The sequence below is a fragment of the Lagenorhynchus albirostris genome, chromosome 4 (genome assembly GCF_949774975.1).
Source record: "Lagenorhynchus albirostris chromosome 4, mLagAlb1.1, whole genome shotgun sequence".
NCBI lineage: Eukaryota > Metazoa > Chordata > Mammalia > Artiodactyla > Delphinidae > Lagenorhynchus > Lagenorhynchus albirostris.
The window spans coordinates 29168315-29191585 of NC_083098.1; the positions used below are offsets into that span (position 1 = coordinate 29168315).

Here is a 23271-nt window from a genome sequence, read left to right on the forward strand (position 1 = left end):
TTCATAAAATTACATCTGAAATACTATGTTCTTTCCTAAGCATCACACTTCAAGAGGGATACTTTTGAGTATGGTGGGCATCTGTTCCTTTCCTCTGTTTTCACCTCCTTTCCCTTGTGGAATTGCACTTCTCCTTCTCCATTTGTATGACTAGGATTTGTCTAGGGCTGGCCATGTCATCCAAGCTGGAAGGTCAGCCAGAATATTTCTCTGTGTGTGTGTGTCTAATAAGAGACCTTTCTTTCTGGTAAGAGCAGGAAGTAAGTCAATTACAAACAGCTGGAAGCCAACCATTTTGCTTACCACATGGAGAAAAAGTCTATAGTAAGAGGTTTTAAGGCCAAATAGGGGCAAGCAGAGATTTAAAATGAATGAAAGGAGAGCACATCCTGAAGACATTACTTGAACCTGTTGAATCAGTTGAGCCTAAGATGTTAAAGAGATAAAAAGAACGGATGTCTGACATACTCTACACTCTTGGAACCTCTACTTATATGAGCAAACAGATTTAATTACCATTTTGCTTAAGCTAATTTGAATTAGCATCCTAATAAATATATAAATATAATAAAGATATGTGTGTGTGTATGTGTGTGTATAGAAAGAGAGAATCTAAAGAGAGAACTGGTAACTAGAGTGGCTTCAAGAAGACAGAATCAGGACCAGTGGGTACCAGCTCAAGGGGGATAAGTGCTGAGCCTCACAGAGACAGCTGTCAAAGTCAGAGCACTAATTAGAATGAAATGGATTCCACTTGAACAGAGTAATTACTAATCCCTGGAGTTTTCAAGTAGAGGTGATGTAGGTACCATGTTATAGAGGAGATTCACCCTTTGGATAGAGGGTTTCAGTAGAAAATCTTTAAGGTTCCTTAAACTCTTGAGATTCTATAATTCCCCAAAGACAAAATACAACTAGAGGAAGTATCACTGGAGAAATATCCACTATAAATTTATTTTCAAAAAATGCTTAGGCTGGGTACTGACCCAGGAAAAATAATCTGTTCACAGAAGATACCATAAACAAGCTAATATTACATTAGTAATTAACAAATTTTAGAAGACACCAAAGGAAAGTTATTAGGTGGTAAACTGTAAAATTGTTTTGAGATAAAATAAGAGGACTTGACCCATTTCAGAAAAAATGATGATGGACAAATGCAGTAATTTTAGAGATATAAAGGAAACATTAAAGTACCTAGCTAAATCTCCAGACTCTGAAATGTGAATTTCATACTTAGATATGACAGTAAATGTACTATATTCTATTATATGAAAAAAGAGAAAATTTAGAATTCTTAGCACAGTTTTGCTTTTCAGTAACATATTAGTGAGTCATATCTGGTTACTACTACCCTTTTAGTTTTAGCATGCTACAAAATAGGAAGGGAAAATATATAATTATTCCTCATCTACATATTTACATGAACTATCTGGATGCTTAGAATCCTAAAGAATGAAAAAAAAAAAGAGGAACTTAAGGGTTCTAAATGGTACACTTCATAGATGGTATATTTAAACAATGTTTTTATCATCCAGAATTGAAACAAACTAAAAAGTAAAATGGTGAAGGGCTGATGACCACCTTTTACAACTTCTTACAACTTTAACATTATGAATTAACGATAGAATATTTTTCTTCTATGAGTTAAAGACCCATCAATTTTTCTATTCTGTACTTGGAAATCAGTCAGTCATTTTAAAAAACAATTATGTACTTTAGAAATTCAACGAAAGGAAAATTTATCGAAAGGAAAATTTATCACTAAAGTCAGATGAATCTGCAAAGAATTAACAGCTCACTGCTGAAAGACATCAAAAGAGAATAAGTGTTTTATTCATGAAATACAATAGTTTATCTGAACAAAGAAGGAGATACTATTTGCAATATAGTTAGAGGTGCCAAACAAATTCAAGTGGACCTCAAGGAAGATATATGAAGAAATCTTTCTCACAGAAAATAAAAGTACAATGTCATGGTAATAGTACAATAGATTACAATCCTGGTTCACAATTTTCACTTAGATATTGAGAATTAACTCTGTGTGCTAATGTATTATTTCCTTTTAGTTAATAATATAAACTGCTTTTGATATTTTTATATTTATGATACCACACAAAATAAGAGAAAATGTGTTAAGCATGAAGAAGTTAATGAAAAGATTAAAAAAAAGGTGATGCTAGGAAAAGACAAGATCCCACTTCATTGCAAAATATCATTCACTTTTTACCTTTATCAGGGTAAAAACATAAACATATATACTATAATTTGTGTACATATTACTTTTTTTAAATTACAAATTAAGAATTACATCTATTGGGCTTTAATTCTTTCTGGTTTAGAAATCTTACATAAAGTATTTTACTTTGAAAAACAATAAAACTCGTAAAAACGTTCCTTTGGCAATTCTATTTGAAATGAAATTGCTTGGCTCGCTTTGAAAAGCTCATCATAACCTTTCTTTTCCCTTAAAAAAGGTTTTAGGCTTTCTCAACCATACCTTAACCTTAAGGATTTCTAACAATCTTCTGACATTTACAGAGTTCTAAAATTTCAAAATTTACCATTTAAATTGAAATATTGAGGAAATAGAAACTTGCATTCTGAAATCAAATAATTTTGCTTTATATTGTTCATTTATGAAATTTATATTCTCTAAATGTTGGGCAAGGGTGTGTATGAAATGAGTATTTTTAGCAGAATTGAAAATCAAGACAATAAGATCATATCTCTCATAAAAATAACACAAATATATATTTAAGAACCCCAAAATAAAATCAAGTAGCCACCGTGTAGAATCTGGAACCTGGTAAATTTATCCTAAATGTACTGGATTTGAGCATTATCGTTCTTTGTTTAGTAATGCTGCTAATGAAAAGTCTTATATACATCTGTATACATATTTGTATAGCAAATGGACCTAAGCACTACTGTTATATCTTTTTCTCTCCTTCTAAATTTTGAGATCTTTACAGTTGAAAACACTAGAAGATGGACAAAAAAAATAGAAATGTGAAAATATGCATTTTAGGTTCATGATCACTGAAGATTAGGACAAAAATAATTATAACTCTGCCTTATCTACCACTCTTTATCCATATAAGGTAACAGGTTCCCTTCCCTCTCAAGAACAGGAGTGGGTGCCCAAATTTGCAGTAATTCCAAATCAAGTGCAGCAACAGCATTTTTAGTTTGCTTAACTTCCCATCCCAACCTTTTAACAGCCAAGTGACTGCCTCCTTAAAAAACACTGCTGAGTGGGTGCATAAGCCAGTTCTATTTGCCAGCTGTAGAGAGTTCTCTCAAAGCTTGTGGCTATGGGTAAATAAATTCCATCATTTTTTTTTCTATAACTAAGAAGAGGGGGAAAAAACCAAACTCTCTTATATTTATTATAGCCTGGCAATGGTGATATATGTGTGACATATTTTCACCCTTGAAATGCAAAAGTACTTTAGAAATTGGCCAGTACCTTACTGAAATTGACAGATGACTGATGGAAGGTTATAATATACTCTGTCTCATGCAGATTCTACGGAAACCTCTAGCTGAAAATATATGAGAGATTTCTCTCTAACAAGAAAAACTCTTTAAGACAAGCTTAAAGGGTCCCAACATTTGGATTCTAAAGTTTCACAGAATTTCTATGACATAAATGGTATAGGATTTCAAATGAAGAAGAAAATCTTAATAGTGTTTCACTTAAATATTTTCAATGAAATGTGTCTGCATGTGAAATATTTAGTTTTATTTCACTACTTCACTCTGTTTTCACATTGTTTCACTTTCTTTTATCTCTCTTCCTCCAGAATTCTATCTAGTAATACGTTTTAATCACTAGAGCCACTCTTGCACTTGCTAATTCATTAGTTTCAGTCTACTTCTCTTAAGTAATCATCAGAAAGGCTGTTAAAATTTAAGATACAAATGGCATAAAAGCAGCATGACTGAGTAAGAACGCTGTGAATTGAGTGTTGGACTCTAGTAACAATTTTGGGTTTTTTTTTTTCTTTTTACTTTTGTGACCTTGAAGAAGACACTTAATCTTTTTAAACTTTTACTTTCTCACCTGGAAATTAAAAGAATTGAATCAAGTGATCTCTAAACTTCCCTTCAGCCATCATCCTCTAAAACATTTATGACAGCCCTGCAAAAGTTAGCTAGATGTCCCTGCAAAATTGCCACAGCTCTTTATGCTGCAACAGATGGCAGACGGTACAGGAAAATGCTTAGCATTCAGAGTAGCTGGTTGGCTCCAGGAAAATAAATACAATAAACACTCACCTTTCAGAGTGTACAACTTTTTATTATTGAAAGGGCTGGACCAAATTTTACTTTAGTAATACCTATGAGAAAAAAAATGACTTCCCACTCAAACTAACCAGGTAAAGGATATTTACAGGAAAAAGACTTACACAAGAAGATAAGCTAACACCATCAAATAGTTTAAAAATATATAGTATTTTTTTCTTAAAGCAAGTCTTTTTATGAAAAGGTTTTTGATGACAAATTCAATTTCTTTAATAGATATGGGTTATTCAGATTTTCTATTTGTTCTGTGTCAGTTTGGTATGTCTTTTTTCAAGAATTTGTCCATTTCATCTCAGTTATTGAATGTGGTAGGCATGAACTTATTCATATAATCTTTTCTCCTTTTAATGTCTATACAATGTATAGTGATTCCACTTCTTTCATTTTTAATATTGGTAATTTGTGTTTTATCTCTTTTTCTTAGTTTTGTTAGGAGCTTACAAATTCTACTAATCTTTTCAAAGAACCAACTTTTGGCTTTCTTAATTTGCTTTATTGTTTCTGTTTTTTATTTCATTGCTTTCTGTTCTTACCTCTATAACGAATGTTACACGTGCACTTAAAAAAAAACATATCTTCTACATTTGTTGGTTGTAGTCTACAAATGTTAATTAGTTCAAATCAGTTGACGGTTTGTTCAAATCTGCTATGTTGTCATTTACTTTTTACTAATTTTCCTATCAATTACTAAAAGACGTGTAAAAAAATTCCAGTCATAATTATGCAGTTGTCCATTTTATTCTTTAGTCCTGTCAATTTCTGCTTTATTTGTGTTAAAGCTCTATTATTAAGTCATACACATTTAGGATTATTATCTAATTCTAATTAATTCATTCTTTTACAATTATGAAGTGTCCTCTTTATGTCTGGAAATCGTCCTTGAAGTCTACTTTGATGTATAGCCACCCTAGCACTCTTCTGCTAGCTTTTTTTCATTGTGTATCTTTTCTCTAACCTTTTACTTCCAATTAATGTCTTTTTATGTTCATCTCTTATAAATAGCATAGAGTTGGTTCTTGCTTTTTTATCCATCCTGACAAGCTCTTACTTTTAACTGCATGTTTATTCTGTATATGAAATATTGGTACAGTTGGGTTTAAGTCTACCATTTTACTATTTGTTTTTTATTCACCCATTATATGTTCTCCCTTTCCTGTCTTCTTTTGGGATAACCAAATAGTTTTTGATATTCCATTTTAGTTTTCGTATTATCTTTTAGGTTTATCTTTTTGTATTAGTGGTTGCTCTGGGAATTACAATTTGCTTTCTTATCCCACTCTACTTAGAATTAATACCACTACACATAAAATGAAAGAAACTTGAAAAGTATAAGTCCATTATTTTGCTAGCATTGTCATATATGTTTTTGCATCTACCTACTTATAAGTACCATAATAATGTTATGATTTTGCCTAAAATGTTCAATTTAAAAATAATTGGAAAAAATATTCTTTTTCATATATTTTCATCATATATTTTCTATGTTCAATGTTCTTTATTTCTTCTTGTAGATTCAAATATACAACAGGTGTCATTTCTCTCAGCATGAAGAGCTTCCTTTAACATTTGTGAAAAACAGATCAGTTGGCAGTATATTCTCATTTCTTTAATTTAGCTGAAAATTTCTTTTTTCAACCTCAATACTGTGAGATAGTTTCACTAGATACAGAATTATCAGTTGATAATCTTTCTTTTAGCACTTTAAATATATAATTTCATTGCCTTCTGGTCTGCATCATTTCCAGTGAGAAGACATCCATCATTCTCAGAATTGTAACCCTTTGTACAATGTGTACATTGTACAAAGTGTACAATGTACAATTTCACAAATGTGAATTGTGAAATTTGTACAATTTCACAAATGTGAAATAACCCTGCTGGTTATTTCAAAGGTTTTTCTTTGCCTTTAATTCTCAACTCTTTGCCTATGATATGCCTACGTGTTTTTTCTTGTGTTTATCTTGCTTAGATGTGATATCTTCTTGGACGCGTAAAGATGTTTTTCATTAAATTTGGAAATTTCCAGCTATTCTTTCTTTCTTTTTTTTATAAATGTATTTATTTTATTAATTTATTTTTGGCTCATTGGGTCTTCATTGCTGCACATGGGCTTTCTCTAGTTGCGACGAGCGGGGGCTACTCTTCATTGCAGTGCGCGGGCTTCTCATTGCAGTGGCTTCTCTTGTTGCAGAGCACGGGCTCTAGGTGCATGGGCTTCAGTAGTTGTGGCCTGTGGGCTCAGCAGTTGTGGCTCGTGGGTTCTAGAGCACAGGCTCAGTAGTTGTGGCGCACAGGCTTAGCTGCTCTATGGCATGTGGGATCTTCCTGGACCAGGGCTCGAACCCATTCCCCCTGCAATGGCAGGTGGATTCTTAACCACTGCACCACCAGGGAAGCCCCCAGCTACTATTTCTTCAACTACTTTTTCTGCCTTATTCTAGTTCTCTTCTTCTGAGACTCCAATTCACATATGATAGGCCACTTGATATTAATTTATAGGCCCATCAGGCTTTGTTCATTTTGTTCTCAATCTATCGTTTTGTTCAGATTAGTCTCTATAGATCTACAAGTTTACTAATCTTCTCTACTGCCTTCTCCAATATGGTGTTCAACCATTCAATGAAATTTTCACATCAGATACGTTATTTCTCAGTTCCAGAACTTTCATTTGATTATTGTCCTTATATTTTCCATTTATGCACTGGGATTCTCTGTTATTAGGAACATCTTTTTCTTTAAGTTCTTGAACATTTATAATAACTGCTTTCAAGCTCTTGTCTGCTAATTCTAACATTTGGGATATCTTTTTCTTTGATGTAACCCAGATTTTCCTGTTTCTTAACATGTCTAACATTTTATTTGTTGTGTACTAAACATTGTATATTGTAGGGATTGTGGATTATGTTACCGTCCTTGAAAGAATATTGATTGTTTTTTAATTCTAGGTGGCAGCTAAGTTACTGGTTTATCATCTTGAACTTGTTGAGGCTTAGTTTTATGCTTTTGTTAGGGTGAATCTGTTTGTTTCGTCCCTTGTACTAAGATGAATTCCTTAGTCCTGGGGTATATTCTCCACTCCATAGGTGTTGGCCTTCCAAGATTTCCATGGAGAGACTGAGGTGTTTACTAAGTACTGTCATCTGAAAGGACTTAAACTCCAACTTCTGTCTCCCTCCATGGTGAACAGCAACTGAGAACTCTGCCTAGGCTTTAAATTCCACAAATGTAAGGAGTCTCTCTTGTTCATCCCGTCCTTAGCATCTTGTTAGCATCTTGTTAAATGAATAAACTGTGAAAGACTGAAAGAAAATTTTCTGAGCAGGACAAGACACAATCTGTTTTTCCTTTTCCTCTGGAAATTGTTCATTTGTTCAGTTATATTTTCTGAGTATCTACTACATTGCTGGGATTGTGCCATGAGCTATAGATAGAAAAGTTAACAGAATCAACCACCCCTACTCTCACAGAACTTGAAATTTTAGCCAGGGGTCATTCTGGCATAATTTAGCTTATAGTATGTAGCAATGACTGCAATTAAAGGACCTATGTTTGAATCCAGCTCTATCACAGACTAGCTGATTGACCCTAAGTGAAATATTCAACCTCAGTTTACCCATCAGTAAAATGGTGATAATAAAATACATCATGTGTTGTTACGGGAGTTATATGAAAGTACCTCATACAAACTAAGCACAGAATGAATGCTACTACTAATGAATTTAGCTACTACTAAATTTAGTATGAGACTAAATCTCAGAAAACACCTAATCTTAAACTGGATATTTATTTATTGGAGGTTTAAACAATTATTTGGGATTATTTCACAGTCATATTTGGCCAAGATTTACCATATAGTGCAATTCCATAATACTTGAACCTTAGAGTCAAATGTATTTGGGAATTCAGATTTTGTTTCAAAGTCTAGGAAATTAATATAGCATGTATACCATATATTATGTAACATGTCTGGGGCAGTGTCCCATCATTGAACATATTAATATTAATTAGCTAATATAATTAATGTTAATATGTATGCAAAGTATGAATATTCACATGAAGTGGGAAAAGTAGAGACTATGAGTAATCATCATCACTTATTACTTCAGGTCAGGTTTTGACATTAAGAGTTTTGGCACCACCTTAGGTGACATCAACTTTCAGTTTCTGGAGCTTTCCAGATTTTGGAATTGTGAATAAGGGATTATGGACCACACCTTTTGAGTAACTGAGAGAAGGAATTAAGAAGGATGTCAAGTAAGAGAAGGTAGCTTGAGTAATATATTTGAATAAACCTGTATTTACTAGGGGGTAAGTTTTCCAAACTGGTTGCTCTGACAAACTTCAGTCTCCAAGGTTTACCCTTTTGCTATTTGCATCAATATGGCTTGACACAGAGCTTTGCACTGAGTCAGTACAAAAATAATATCTGGTGAATTAATAAATTAATGCATTACCAGTGAAAAAGAAAGCACAGGTCTGAAACCTGTCCTTTTCAGAAACTTCACTGTTAATTTTCCATAATCCCTTCTTTCCATCTCACTCTCCAATCTATCTCACAAAATCAGTTATTTTTTCACAAAAGTTTGTCAACAAATTTGCTACACAAAGAAGCAGAGCAATCTTAAGAATGCCTCATGGAGTCACTGAAAGGCATGCTGTACCATAGTGAATTGCAGGACATAGTTTCTAATAAACAAAACTGCTGAAACATCATACAGTACTGTTTACAATGCTTTTACTTGCCACTGCAAAGTAAACCTACAGCCTGGTCTACTGAATGAGCATTAATACACTCAAAAAAATAAGAATTTTTTATCCTTGCCTTAGTCAAATTAAATGGGAACTTTGAAAAAGATACGTTGAAAACTTGAGCTTTCAACAACCTACATTTCTTTAAACCAGATACTTAAGTCAGGATAAAACCAAAAGCAAGCATATTAATTTAAACTTTTCTGCTATTATATAAAGATATACCTGGGTTGTGGCTTTGATTCTGGCTTGACAGACTGTTGTTCTTTTTTGATAAAACTTTTCTAGAATAAGAGAAAGAAGAATTGACACAATTAGGAAACCAACTTCATTGTCTATAAAATCTTAATTCCACTGATGTTCTATTATATTATCAAAGGGAGAAACAACTGATCCATTTTAATATATAAGCCTAAACGTTGATATAAGTATATATTATAAACCTAAACACATATAAATAAGTATACTCAGAGGAGTATGATCACAGAACCTCCTCCGGCATCTTTTGGCCCCCAGGAATACAATTCCTTCTGATCATTTCAGTGAGCAAATAGCCATAAAAATCTACTAGAGATAAGAATTTATTTATTTAATTACTTATTTGCCCTCTGTCTTATAAAAAGTTTTAAGGTAGCTTACAAAAAATATAGTATGTGTGAAAAAAGAAAAAAAAGGATATCAAGTTAAAGGGAAAATACGGATAGAAAAATAATGTCAAGTGTTTTCTGATACTGCTTACTGTGTTACAAAGATTTGCCTCTCAAATTCCCAGCTACCAAAGTGTTACAGACTGAACTGTGTTCCCCTAAAAGTCATATGTTGAAGCCCTAATCCCGAAATGTGACTATATTTGGAGATAAGGCCTTTCAAGTGGTAATTAAGGTTAAATGAGGTCATAAGGGTGAGGCTCTAATCCAATAGGACTGGTGACCTTATAAGAAGAGGAAGAGATGCCAGGGGCATGTGTGCACAGAGAAAAGGCCATGTGAGGACACAGCAAGAAGCAGCCATCTATAGGCCAAGGAGAGAAGCCTCAGGAAAAACCAACTTTGCCCTAGAACTGTGAGAAAATTAATTTCCGTTGTGTCAGCCACCCAGTCTATACTATTGTATTATGGCAGGCCTGGCAAACTAAAACACAAAGTAACAAAGAAAACACAGTAGTTCTAACATTCACAATATCTATAAGAGAAGTAAACTTATTTTCTGTGAAAAATTTCTTCCATGAGTCCTTCATAAGAAGCCTGGGATAGTGTAATGGTCAGCTTCAACAGCATCTCTTCAACAATGACACTTGAGAGTTTACTATGGATCTTTTACACAGTCCTTCAATGTCAGTCAACAGTTGAAAGAACAACTTAGGAGATGATTCTCCAAGATCTCAAAATAACTGGGTCATTCCCTTTCTGGTCATTCGGTGTGATCCAAAGGTTAAACTGATACCTAGAGGCATTGCATATCCATTTTATAATCTGCTATGACAATTATTTTGCCCAAAATAGCTTTTGAAAAAATGGCCTCAGATAAGAGGAATTTGAGGTAATCTTGACAATGAGTAAAGGTTAACGGATTTTGGATTGTTGGTGTTGTCTTCCCTCTCAGACTCTATAAGAAGTCGGTGCCAGAAAGTACCTTGGCTATTGATGTAATGCTCCTGATACCACAACGAAAATGCTTATTTTACTTTTGCTTTAAAGTTGCAAATAGGGACTTCCCTGGTGGCACAGTGGTTAAGAATCTGCCTACCAGGGCTTCCCTTGTGGTGCAGTGGTTAAGAATCTGCCTGCCAATGCAGGGGACACAGGTTCGAGCCCCGGTCCGGGAAGATCCCACATGCTGTGGAGCAACTAAGCCCATGCGCCACAACTACTGAGCCTGCGCTCTACAGCCCATGCGCCACAACTACTGAAGCCCTCATGCCTACAGCCCGTGCTCTGCAACAAGAGAAGCCACTGCAATGAGAAGCCCACGCACTGCAACAAAGAGTAGCCCCTGCTCGCCGCAACTAGAGAAGGCCCGCGCGCAGAAACAAAGACCCAACACAGCCAAAAATAAAATAATTAATTTTTTAAAAACAAGAATCAGCCTACCAATGCAGGGGACGTAGGTTCAATCCCTGGTCTGGGAAGATCCCACATGCCACAGAGCAACTAAGCCTGTGCGCCATAACTACAGAGCCTGCGCTCTAGAGCCCTTGTGCCACAACTACTGAAGCCCGCACACCTAGAGCCCACTCTCCGCAACAAGAGAAGCCACCACAATGAAAAGCCCATGCACTGCAACCAAGAGCAGCCCCCCTCGCGACAACTAGAGAAAGTCCACGCACAGCAATGAAGACCCAACGCAGCCAAAAATAAATAAATAAATTTATTTAAAAACATAAAGTTGCTAATATGTATTTAACCATTATTTGGCAACTGAACCCAAAGAAGTCTCTTCTATAAAATCTCAGGATATATAAAAAGTGTAAAGGTGAAATGTGGAAGAAATTTGTATCTGTATTGCAAAAATACTCAGTTTTAAGATGCAGAGTGATTGTTTTAAATACAAGCTTCACTCTGTCCTATAGTGAGTGCTCTCTCGGATGCAGTCTGACTTGTATATGTAAACTTGTATTTCGTGCCATTCATTGTTTAAGGCTGAAGATTAACTTTTCTTCTACTGTTATGTTAGAATGCAAGAATAACCTTGAGAATTAACTTGCATCACCTCTCAACTATTTGTCACTTTTACAATTCCCTGATCATGTTTTATTTTTCAAAGCATTCACCCTCAAAAATAATACTGTACTTTTTAAAATTTATGTGCAACATGTAGGTGATAATAAAACAAGAAGAAGCACCTATATTTTAAATATTGCTCTCAAGATGTTCCATGACACATATTCATGGCTAGAAAAAATACTCACGGCTACAAAAATTATTTTTTAACTTATGTAGTCCATACTTTTGCACACAACAAAGTGCTTGGCTTGGAACACACTGTCCTTATGTGATACTACTATTTACACTTGCCAACTAAATTTTTTTAACTGCTTCCTTCTTGGCCAGACTAACTGAGATTTTCATATTCTCCACCATGAAAGGTGTCAAATATCAAGGCCACTAAGCAAAACAGTCTCAGACAAACATTCTTGAGGATTTTTCTTAATAAAATGTTCTCTGATTTTTTTCCAGTTACCTCTGTTGTGTCTTTTTCTTCCTACCTACCATAATTAGAAACCGGTGGTGGCGGGGGAGTTTGGTCACCTTTTTGTGAAGTCAATAGCAGTCCTTTTCTTTAAGGGGTCCTGGGGTTTTTCTCCTAAGTCTTAGTTTTCTCCATACTTATATATTAAAATCTCAAGTCCATTCTGCCTTGATGTTTCAATTCCATTCTCTCTCAAAATGTTTCTTCTTTCCACAGCTGCCAGCTGCTTCTCTAGACTTCTTCAAGATCCTAGTCTCTCCATGACAATGCATTTGAAGCGACACATTCTAAATACTTGGATAATGATGTAAGTCACTTATTAAATACTCATGTCAAAATTTTCCAATTTTTTTAACAACCTGTGTGAATTTATTTCAAACCTTTTTCAGACTCCTTTCCCCCACATATTTTCTCAAATCCCACAACTTAACCGGCACCAACTTCTGATAATTCACATAATATTAAATCTCAAGCTTCTTTTTAGAAGCAGCTACCTAATCCACCAATTCCCCCTTCTTTCCAAATCTCATCTGGAATTTATTTCTTCCTTTTGACAATGCGGCTAATTTCTCTCATAGTTTGATGATTAAATTCTTGCATTGATTAACCACAGATGAAATATGGAAGAAAGCCTTTCATTTCACATCATAATGCTAGCCATACTTCTATATTACTACTATTAGTGTGAAATTCTGCAATATGTTTGCAATAACAAGGTAATCTATAATTGGCACATTACACCTCCAATACTTACCCTAAAATGTGGTTAAAGGGGATTTTCTAAGTAGCAAGAAATTTTCATAGTTTTAAACAGCTTTGTGACCCTACCAGAGCATATATAAACACACCATTCAAGGTAAATGAAAGGTTTCTTTAAAAATAGATAACTGTGAAGAGAAAATCACTGATAGCATATACATATAAAATTAAAAATTGCACATTAAAACATGTGAAATAAACTGAAAAGCTTTTTCTGCCAGGCTTGAAACTTGTGTTTCCCCAGCAGAAGTCAGTCATGTCACCAGCACATTCTGTGAAATAGCAGTGAGTTGCATTCCTTGTACTGCTACTGCTTCTTGTGTAAGAAATGTTTTAAAAAGAAAACTGTCAGTAACTTGCACACATGCAGAACCAGAAGGCACCAAACACATCATTTTGGAATTTTTCACAAGTCATTATCTTTACACTGTTGTATTTTAGAGCTTCTAAGAACACATACAAACCACAGAAGGGTTTTCCAGCCATAGAGCCACACCCAGGAAGTTGTGATAGGCCCAGGAAACCCATAGTTTCTCAAAATCTTCTTGTGGAGCCACAGAAGCCCCATTGTGAAGGTGTTCTCAAGTGTGGTATTTCTTTTACATTTCTTAAGAGAAGTGGAGGGAATACCATAGGTAATGCTGGTCACTCTGTAATAGCCATGACCTCAAAAAGCCATTCAACTTTCAAATTAGGCAAGACTGAGGGAGGTGGCCCAACAAAACATAGGTTTTTCCTTTATCAATCACTAGATAAAATTTCTTTAACCTCCAAGGGAAATGAAAACTCTTTGATATTTAGCAATTTAAGTATCACATAGGAGGCAATACAAAGACTGATGAGAAAGAGGGAGCTGGACAGAGAAGTTTACATCCCACTATAAGTCCCTCTGAGGGTTGGAACCTATTTGTAAAAGATATAACAGGGCTGTTGTTTCCAGTAGCACGTTCATAGCAACAAATCACAGCATAATACTAACACATATTCTAAAACGAAAAATCAAATATATTTTAAATGCATAGCTGAAATGAAGGGAAAGTAATAGAACTCTTTTCTGGTAGAAAACAACGAGAATGTTGAATTTACTGTTGTATGAGTTCTGGAGCCTGTCTTAGCCTTGGGGATGGCATGGAAATTTTAGACAACCTAGAATCTGGGTTCTAATGAGCCCCGTGCCCTGAAGTTGGGAGACAAACACTGGAACCCAGAGCATGAAGGAATATCAGAGCTGAGAACACCTCTCATAAAACCTAGGTACTGGAAGTGCAATATCCTTAGAATATAAACCAGGATTTTAAAATTCCCCTGGGGAGAGAAAGAAAGAAGTAGAAACAGAAGGAGAAAGAGAGAGCATGAGACCACTTGTCTGTCATGGCCTTGCCTCTGGGTGGAGAGGAGAAAAAGTCACTCATAGGAATTTTTCAGGATAAGACTTCATTCATATGGATTTGGGGCCTGACTTCACACTATAGGCAATTCCGTAAACACCTCCTATCAAAGAAAAGCAAAAAATTAAGAACAAAGTGGTCCCAGGTTGGTAGTGCACTGAAAGAGTACCCAGTAAAAGCTAATATCAATCATTTTTAGAAGAATGCAGTTTAAATTCAGGTTTCAAAGAATTCTCACAATAAAATACCAAGAAAAATGAGCTCACAGTCAGAAAATCATCAAACATAAGAAAATAAGCAATCAAAGCATCAGAAGAAACAACGAACTACACATTCAGAAACTCAAAGACTCCAGTACTGAAACTAAGGTATACAGAATATAAAATAAGAATGAGCTTCCGTTTCTATATGTTTAGAGAAATATGTTAAAGTAACCAAAAATTTTCAAAGCTGACAAGCTGATTTGAAAAGTAACAACTAGACATTCTAAAAATGAAAAATATAATAATTGGAATAATTGGAAACTCAACGAGTAGCAAAAAAAAAAAAAAGAATGGACACACAAAAAGAAAACACATAAAAGAGGAATCAGGAGGGAAAATAAGACCCAGGATATAGCAATAAGAGACAAAGAGATGGAAAATGTGAAAAAGTGGAAAAAAAGACAAAGAGTGACAATTAAATGGAAGACAACATATGTGTAAGGAGAGTTTTAGAAAAAGTTTTAAGCAGAGCTTATAAAGAAAAAAATGGAAGAAAAAAAGCATTTAAAGAGATAGTGACAGAGATTTTTTTCCAGAATGCTGAAAGACACTGACTTTCATAGTTAGGAAGCCAAACAGAAACCAAGCAGAATAAATAGAAAGAAAAACACACTTACACATCTCATAATTAAACAGCAGAACAATGAAAAGAAGTCCTTAGAAGTAGAGAAGAGAGATTACTCACAAAGGAAAGACAACTGGACAAACATCTCATTTTTCAACAGCAACAGTGGCAGCCAGAAAACAGGGGAAAGATAACTTCAAGATTCTGAGAATGTATTATTGAGGAGGAAAAAATAGATATAAACAGAAGTTTTCTGCCACCTGACCCTTACTAAAGGTACTTCTAAAGGATGTAATTCAAGAAGGAAAATCATCCTATAGCCTGTGATGCTAGATATAAGGGCAGGTAAAAAAAAATTGGTAAGCATGTAGGTAAACCTAAACAGACAAGGAGGTAGAAAACAAAATAATGGTTTCTAATTTGTGAAGTTAAAAATAGTGAAAATAATAAGAGAATTAAACTCTGGTAGTTAAGGCAATCTAAGATTTCTGTATGAGGTGGGAAAAGGATAAATATACTTTAAAAGTATGTATTAAAATCCATAGGTTAACCACTTATAAAAAGTAAAAAAAGAACATAAAGGTCAAACGAGAACAAGGAAAACTAGTACAATGCTAGTTTGTACAATGTACTAGTACAAAACTAGTACAAGGAAAACTAGTACTAGGAAAAATGGAACAAGAGGGGAAAACATGTCAATCAATTTCCAAAATAGACAAAGGAACAAAAGAGAAAAAAAAGGACAAAATAGAAAGAACAAATAGAGAACACAGAACAGAAGGGGTATAAATGCATCTAAATATATTTTTGAAAATACAACTGTATGATGTTCACAAAAAAGAAATAATCGTGGCCCAGAAATATGTGAAAAAAAATTCTCAGCCTGATTTGTCATTAGGGAAATGCAAATTAAAATCTCAAAGAAATATTTCATATCTTCCAAATTGGAAAAGGTTAAAATTTTGACATATTATTAAGTGTTACCAAGCATATGAAGCAATGCAGACTCTCATAAACTGTTTCTAGGAGTGGAAAACTGTTCTCTATATTGCCTGGTAACACTGAATATACGCCCACTGGCCAGCACAGCCAGTCTACTCCAGGCTGCTTGTGGCTAGAGGCAATCAATTATTCAGGCAGTTAATAATCACTTATGGAGTTCCTACTGCCCAGGCCCTGTCCACCTGCCTCCCAGGCTGAAGGGATCAATATTCTGGCATCTATATAACCCGTTCTCGATGCAACAGGATGCAGGTTCATATTGATGCTGGGAATTCTTACCCTAGAGAAACTCTTGCACCTAACACTTGTAGAAGAATGTAGCAGAATTGTTCATAATAGGACATAACTTTTTAAAAAGGCAAATATCTCTCAGCAATAGAAAGGATAATTAAATTGTAGTGTATTCATTCAATGGGATGTTGTGCATCCATGAAAATGAATGAACCATGGGGCCACAGATTAACATTTATGAAGACTGATGGCTCTCAAAAATACATTGCTGGGACTTCCCTGGTGGCACAGTGGTTAAGAATCCGCCTGCCAATGCAGGGTACACGGGTTCGAGCCCTGGTCCGGGAAGATCCCACATGCCGCGGAGCAACTAAGCCCGTGCACCACAACTACTGAGCCTGCAGCTCTAGAGCCCGCGTGCTACAGCTACTGAAGCCCAAGTGCCTAGAGCCCGTGCTCCGCAATGAGAAGCCAGCAATAAGAAGCCCGTTCACCGTAACGAAGAGTAGCCCCCGCTCACCGCAGCTAGAGAAAGCCCGCATGCAGCAACAAAGACCCAACTCAGCCAAAAATAAATAAATAAATTTATTTAAAAAAAAATACATTTCTGGGCAAAGAGAGAGAGAGAAAACATTATAATTCCACACACATAAAGTGAAAAACAAGTAAAAGTAAGCAAAATACTAAATAGAGATGTGTGTAGATGTGCTAAATTATAAAGAAAAGCAAGGGAACAATTAACGTAAAATTAAGGAGACTGGTTTCTTCAGGATATGAAGGGAAAGAAAAGACACATTGAGTTCTGTTCCCTAAGTTTTACAGGTATTTGTTTTAGTGTTATTCTTTAAGATATAGAGCTATAAATAGATATGTATATGAATAATATACTGTTTTGTATAATTGATACATAAAACAATACAAATTTTTTAAATAGTATGGTAAAAAAATTCCTTGAGTTTAAGATGAGTGTCTGTCCCCCGAGAAAGAAAAGAATGAAAAGATCTTGGGAATCTATGGGTTTCCCAAGTATTCAATATATCAAAACTTACTAGGAGGTTACATGGCTCCAAATCTCTCCTGTGGTTTGTATGTGTTCTTGGAAACTTCAAAATTCAAGAATGCCAAGCAATGGAACAGCTGCTGCCAGGATTGTGTTGTCTTATTCTGAAATTTTAAGTGTATGAATCTATAAATACATATGATTAATTTTTTTTATCAGCTAGAATTAAAACAACAAAATGAGGAAATGAGTTCATGTTTTACAATTTGAGGACATTTTAATGTGCTTGTGTTCATATCGATATTAAAGTTGATGCTCAAATGAATGTAAGGTGCTTATTTGATTTTGAATATGTTTCCCCCTTTGTATTTAACATACCCTCCCAGGTAACTAATTTATTATTAAACGATTTGGTTATAAACTGGATAGAATTTTAAACTTTTGAATTCAATCCTTTTCATTTGTGCATTTGTTTGGGATTTATTTAACTGTAAGACCATTGTAAACAGTGAGTTTGGTTACCATCATAAGATTTATATACTATGTGCTAGATCTGGAACTGCATCCCAGAACTAATAAATTGTTATAACTAATAATTAGAACCTACTATCTGCTTTATGTTCATGTTCTTCAATATTCACCAAGACTCTGCAAAATAGATACTTTAATTCTCACTTTCCCTTAGGAAGTTGAGAAGTTTAATATCTTTACCTTGATTACACAAGTAGGAAGGAGGTGACTGGGATTCATTCAGACTCAAAACACTACTCTATCCGGAAGGTGAAATTGGTAATACAGGTAGAAAATTTTTAATCTATGAAAATAGAATACAGTGAACAAAGACAGCATTAGAGTTTACATTAGATTTTTTTAATTGATTGGCACTCAGCAATTTTGTTTTCCACTCATTTCTTTTAGAATATCTCCAATGATTTTGTAGGGAGTCAGTAGAACTTAATCATAATGGGATTTAGAACAGCCAATCAGATGCATGTTGGGGGTGGTCAAAAGCTGCCCCAGCCCCCTAACTACAACTTGACTATTTCTCCTTGTTTGGAGCATGTTTATGGGGAATTACATAAAACAGTGCTTATCAAACTTTATGCTCTTATAAATCACTAAAATCTAATTCCTAGAGACTCAGGATATACTTGGATGATATATCAGCTTATTGAAATTGTCCAGATTATTTTATTTGGGTGAAAGCTGTATTATCAAAATAGCTGGCATATTTTCCCAGGCCAATTTTGACATTCACTGTAGTTCTATTTCATTACTTGAAAATGTGTTTCTGATATCTTTGATCAGTTATAATCTCACTCGTCAACGTTCACAATAAACCACATTCCTATCCCACCACATGACTAAATTCAGCATAGAGTATCTGTACTTCAGGTATTTGTCAGGAAAACAATTACATTGTATAGACTGTCACTACTTATCAAAAGCTCACTTAAAAGGCAAAATATTATGGGGAATTGTCTAAAACAGTGTTTCTCAAATTTTTATATGCTTATAAATCACTACTGATCTTACTCAAATACAGATTCTGATTCAATACATTTGGGGTGGGTCCTGAAAGCTAAATTTTTAACAAGTTCCTGGATGATAACAATGCAATTGACCCATGGAGTTGGGAGGGCCTAACTAAACCTGCAGAGAATTATCTAATTTTAGTTGGTTATTGGTTTGCTTTTTCTTTGTGTACTTTTGTTTTTGAGGAATAAGAAGCAGTGGAAATCTATGTGAAAATCTAAAAGCAACACTTCTTTGGAGGAAAAATTAACAGTATATAATAAAAAACAAAGCAAAAGGGGCAAGCATACCAGCAACTCCACTACAAGGAATTTATCCTAAGGAAATTTAGAATATGCACCAAGATTTAATTACAAATATAATGCACTGCATTCCATTAAAGCATTGTCAGTTGCCAAGATAACCAAAAATGAGTTATTTAATATTAAAGAAAATATGTTAATAAGAAAAGATGCTCAGAATATATTTTTGAGTGAAAAAAATAAGGTTATAAAGCATTGTTGCTATAATAAGTATGGTTGATTTTCTCATTTTTGGCTCATCTGTGTTTCCTTCAAAATATAGGTATTACGAGCATATTTATAAAAATTATTTTAACACGTGGTAAAAAGCAGATGTTAAAGGCTTTATAGGATGGTCATAATTATGTGGTAACAGTATAGGGAGAACAGAGAAGGAAGAACACAAAGACCTAAAATAATTTGAGTTTAAAAGTTGTCCTATGTGTCTGGTTCAAGGATACAACTGGAGTCAGATTAAGAATCAATCACTGCAGACAGAACCCTGAAGCAGCCTTGTGTGGCTGAGAGGATCATCGTCCTCTGATACTCTCCTAACACAACAACTGAATGGGAGTGTGTGTGGCCTCCTGATTACTACCAACCAGATCTCACCATCTGCAACCTAGTCTTCATCACCAGATCTCCTACAACTCAGAGTTTTGAGTTTGTGCCCTTGGGATGGATTTGTTTGGTCCTCTCCAGACAGCCAATGAAACCCATCCTGTCTGCAGACTCAAAGGGATCTTCTAATGAGACTGTTGGAGGAGGTTAGAAAAAAGAAAAAAAGAACCCAACAGGAGAACTGCGTGACAAAATGAGAATGGCCACGGATTCCAGAGAAGAGGAATGGGCCAAAAAGTCCATTTCAGGGCAAAGAATTAAGGATCGTACAACTCTTTCAGTCAATACAGAAAAAAAAAAAAAAATTAATGCAACATCCTTAAATCATCTTTTTTTCTTTTTCCTCTTCTTAATAATATTATCATGGTTGTGTCTTTCACTGCTTTGGAACCTTGGGTCTCTTATGTGTTCCACTTGGGGAAATGTCAAATAGCCTATTATTCATTTATTCAACAAATATTTTCTAAACCTCTAGTTTATGACAGAAACCATTCTAGGCACTGGGGTTGCACTGGTGATCTAAAATGTCCTCAGCCTTATGGAACCTACATTTAGTGAGGAAGGCCAGTAATAAACCAGTAAAGAGATTCATGATGCACTCTGAAAAAATAAAAGTAGTGGTGTTCCTTTAGGTGGGGTTCGGGGAAGAACAATCACAGGGAGTAGCATCTATCAGAGATATATAATCACATCTGCCTGATTCTGCTATTGGGAATCACATAAACATGGACATTCTGCAGTTAATTCCAGGACGTGTCTTGCATCAAGTATCAATAACAATGAATATATGATCATGGTATTTTCCTTATAGAACTAATAATGTGTGTGTGTATGTTTTCAACCTTAAAAATAAAATAGCCAGTTATTTTACCCACAAAATGGGTTTATTCGGGAATAGCAGAGAATTGCAATTTGGGACAGACAAGCTATGGTGAATCACAGGCAAGTCTGAAAAATAAAGGAGAGGGGTCTGGCTTTTGAGTAGGTGTTAGGAGGAAATAAAGAAGGGCTGTTTTGAAAAAAAGTTCATTGGAGAAGAGCAAGAGCTTGAGGTTGTGGGGGACCTTCCTTCTTTTTCTGAAAAGCAGGAGATAAAATTCCCCTGTGATTAATGTCTTCCCTTGTCAAAACAATTCTTACCTTCCTTCTTCCTGCTGGTTATGCAAGTGCAAAGAGTAGTATACACGTGAGAGTTCCCCCTCAGGCTGCATGGCTCCATTTTAAATGAGGTTCCCTTTATTTTCACAGTGTGTGTGTGTGTGTGTGTGTGTGTGTGTGTGTGTGTGTGTGTGTGTGTGTGTGTGTGTGTGTGTGTGTGTGTGTGTGTGTGTGTGTGTGTGTGTGTGTCCTTATCTCCTTATTTCCCCATCACCTTTATCTACTATGACCACCACTACTATTACTTTTGCTATCACTATTACTACTATAAGCCTATGATTCCTTATTTATAACTCAGAAATCCAGAAAGCTTTAAAAACCAACAAATTTTTCATAACACATATGGAGGGGAGAATTTAACTCACCTAACCTTTGGTGTCAAAACCTAACCAGAACCAACAAACAAATGACCTATATAGTAGCCTGTATCTCCCACTTAATGAGAATATTCATATGATTTACTACAAAATATTACCATGCTTTGATTACAGGTTTGATTACAGATCTACTTTTCTTTTTACCTCTCTAAAGTTTGAAATTTTCTGATTCCCAAATATGGCTGGTCCCAAGAGTTCTGAATAAAGCATGGATCTCCACACCTACGACAAGCTACAACTATCACCACTGCTGCTGCTCTTACTAAAAAACTTTGCCTTTGAGTACCTCTGTATTAGTTATTCCAATTCATTCTAACATCTCATTAGCCTAAATGAGTATAATTGAAGAGAAAATTTTGCACCTAATCCATCTACTGTTTAATGAATACACTTGACTTTTCAGACATATTTCTCTGATCATTTAAAAAAGCATATCACAACAAATCTAAGTCAATGCAATATTAACAGCCATAGCATTATCCAAAGCCTGTGGCCATAACCCAGGATGTTTATGTCTCCTGGCACTTTCTATGTCTCCTGGCACTTTCTATGCCTACTTATTATTACTACTGAAGTTTTCATTCATATTCAACATCCATGTCTGGTGCATTTTTTTTGATGAAAACAATCTAATTAGTGCTGAACCTTTCCTAGTTCATAAATTTATTCCTAAGAACATTAAAAGGAAGTCAAGTGAGACATGTTCAGTAACAGATGTTTGCCTTTTTTGGCTGCCTTTTTACAGTTTGTTCTCTTTCATTACTTTTTAAGAAATTTAGTTAATGTTCCCTTTCCTAGAGAACAAGCGTACCTAGCTTCCCAGAAGGGTGGGGGTGGGGGGATTCCCCAGGGTAGGCACAGTCTGTTCACTCCCTTAACCTAATATCTGCTCCAATGTTCTTTGCATCCAGCTTTTCATTCTTTCATCCAGGTTTTGGTAACAATCACACTCCAGCTTATCTCAGAAAGAATGTGCATGTTGACTGGAGGTTATTATAAAACTAGAACTACGACGAGCACTGTTACTAATGCCCATGGGCCTAGTGTCCCTCAAATACCTTTCCCACACGAGGACATCTCAGAATAAAGGGGCAACATGATTGACAGAATTTGATTGAATCTTTTGGCTTCTACAGTAAAGAAAGATTGTGAAGTTACTTATGAAACTAAAAATCCAGTGGTCTTTTATGGTAAAAGAAAAGAGAAGTATAGATCAAGATTTTTCTCTATAAAAATATATTGATCCAAAAATACAAATTTAAAATTATCCTGTTTATTTACCTAACCTTCCACTTTTGAATATCATTTAGTGTAAACGGTATTGTGAGCTGTTTAAATGATGGTACATTGGTAAGCCTAAGTAACATTACAATCCAAATCTTGCAATCACCAAGAGTGCTTTCTTTTAAAACTTTGTGAGAATAGTTTTAAATATATATGTCTTGACTAATTTGTTGTTGGTCTATACATCTTAACCTATTTATTGCTAAAGGAATTCTGCAATGGAGTACCTCTTTATTTTCCCAAAAAGTACTTTAATTAAGGCAACAGTAGAAATTTTTATCTAGAAGGAAAGATTTAATAAAAATAAAATAAATGATGATTATAAAATACCTAGGCCCATATAAAATATATAAAAATGTCAGGCTCAGATAATATTGCTACAGGCAATATAACTATTAAAATGTGGGGTTTTAACTGCAACTATATACGTTAAAAAAATAATAGTTTTACCTATATGTATATATCAAAATAAATATATCATTCTTTCACAAAGATTCAAAATTTTATATTTCATAGGAAAATACATATGCATTTCAAAATTAAAATGTGAAGTTTGA

The 23271-nt window shown here is 34.8% G+C and overlaps 1 protein-coding gene across 1 annotated transcript in view; it reads right to left on the reverse strand.

Annotated features, from left to right (window-relative positions):
- The window catches only part of IQCM (IQ motif containing M), a 343551-nt gene that overhangs the window by 217317 nt on the left and 102963 nt on the right, over positions 1–23271 (reverse strand). Inside the window, exons 7-8 of the mRNA XM_060147491.1 lie at positions 20350–20358; positions 9286–9344 (exon numbers count right to left, since the gene is read on the reverse strand). Coding sequence (XP_060003474.1) covers positions 9286–9344; positions 20350–20358 — 68 coding nt within the window. The remainder of the gene's footprint in view (positions 1–9285; positions 9345–20349; positions 20359–23271) is intronic.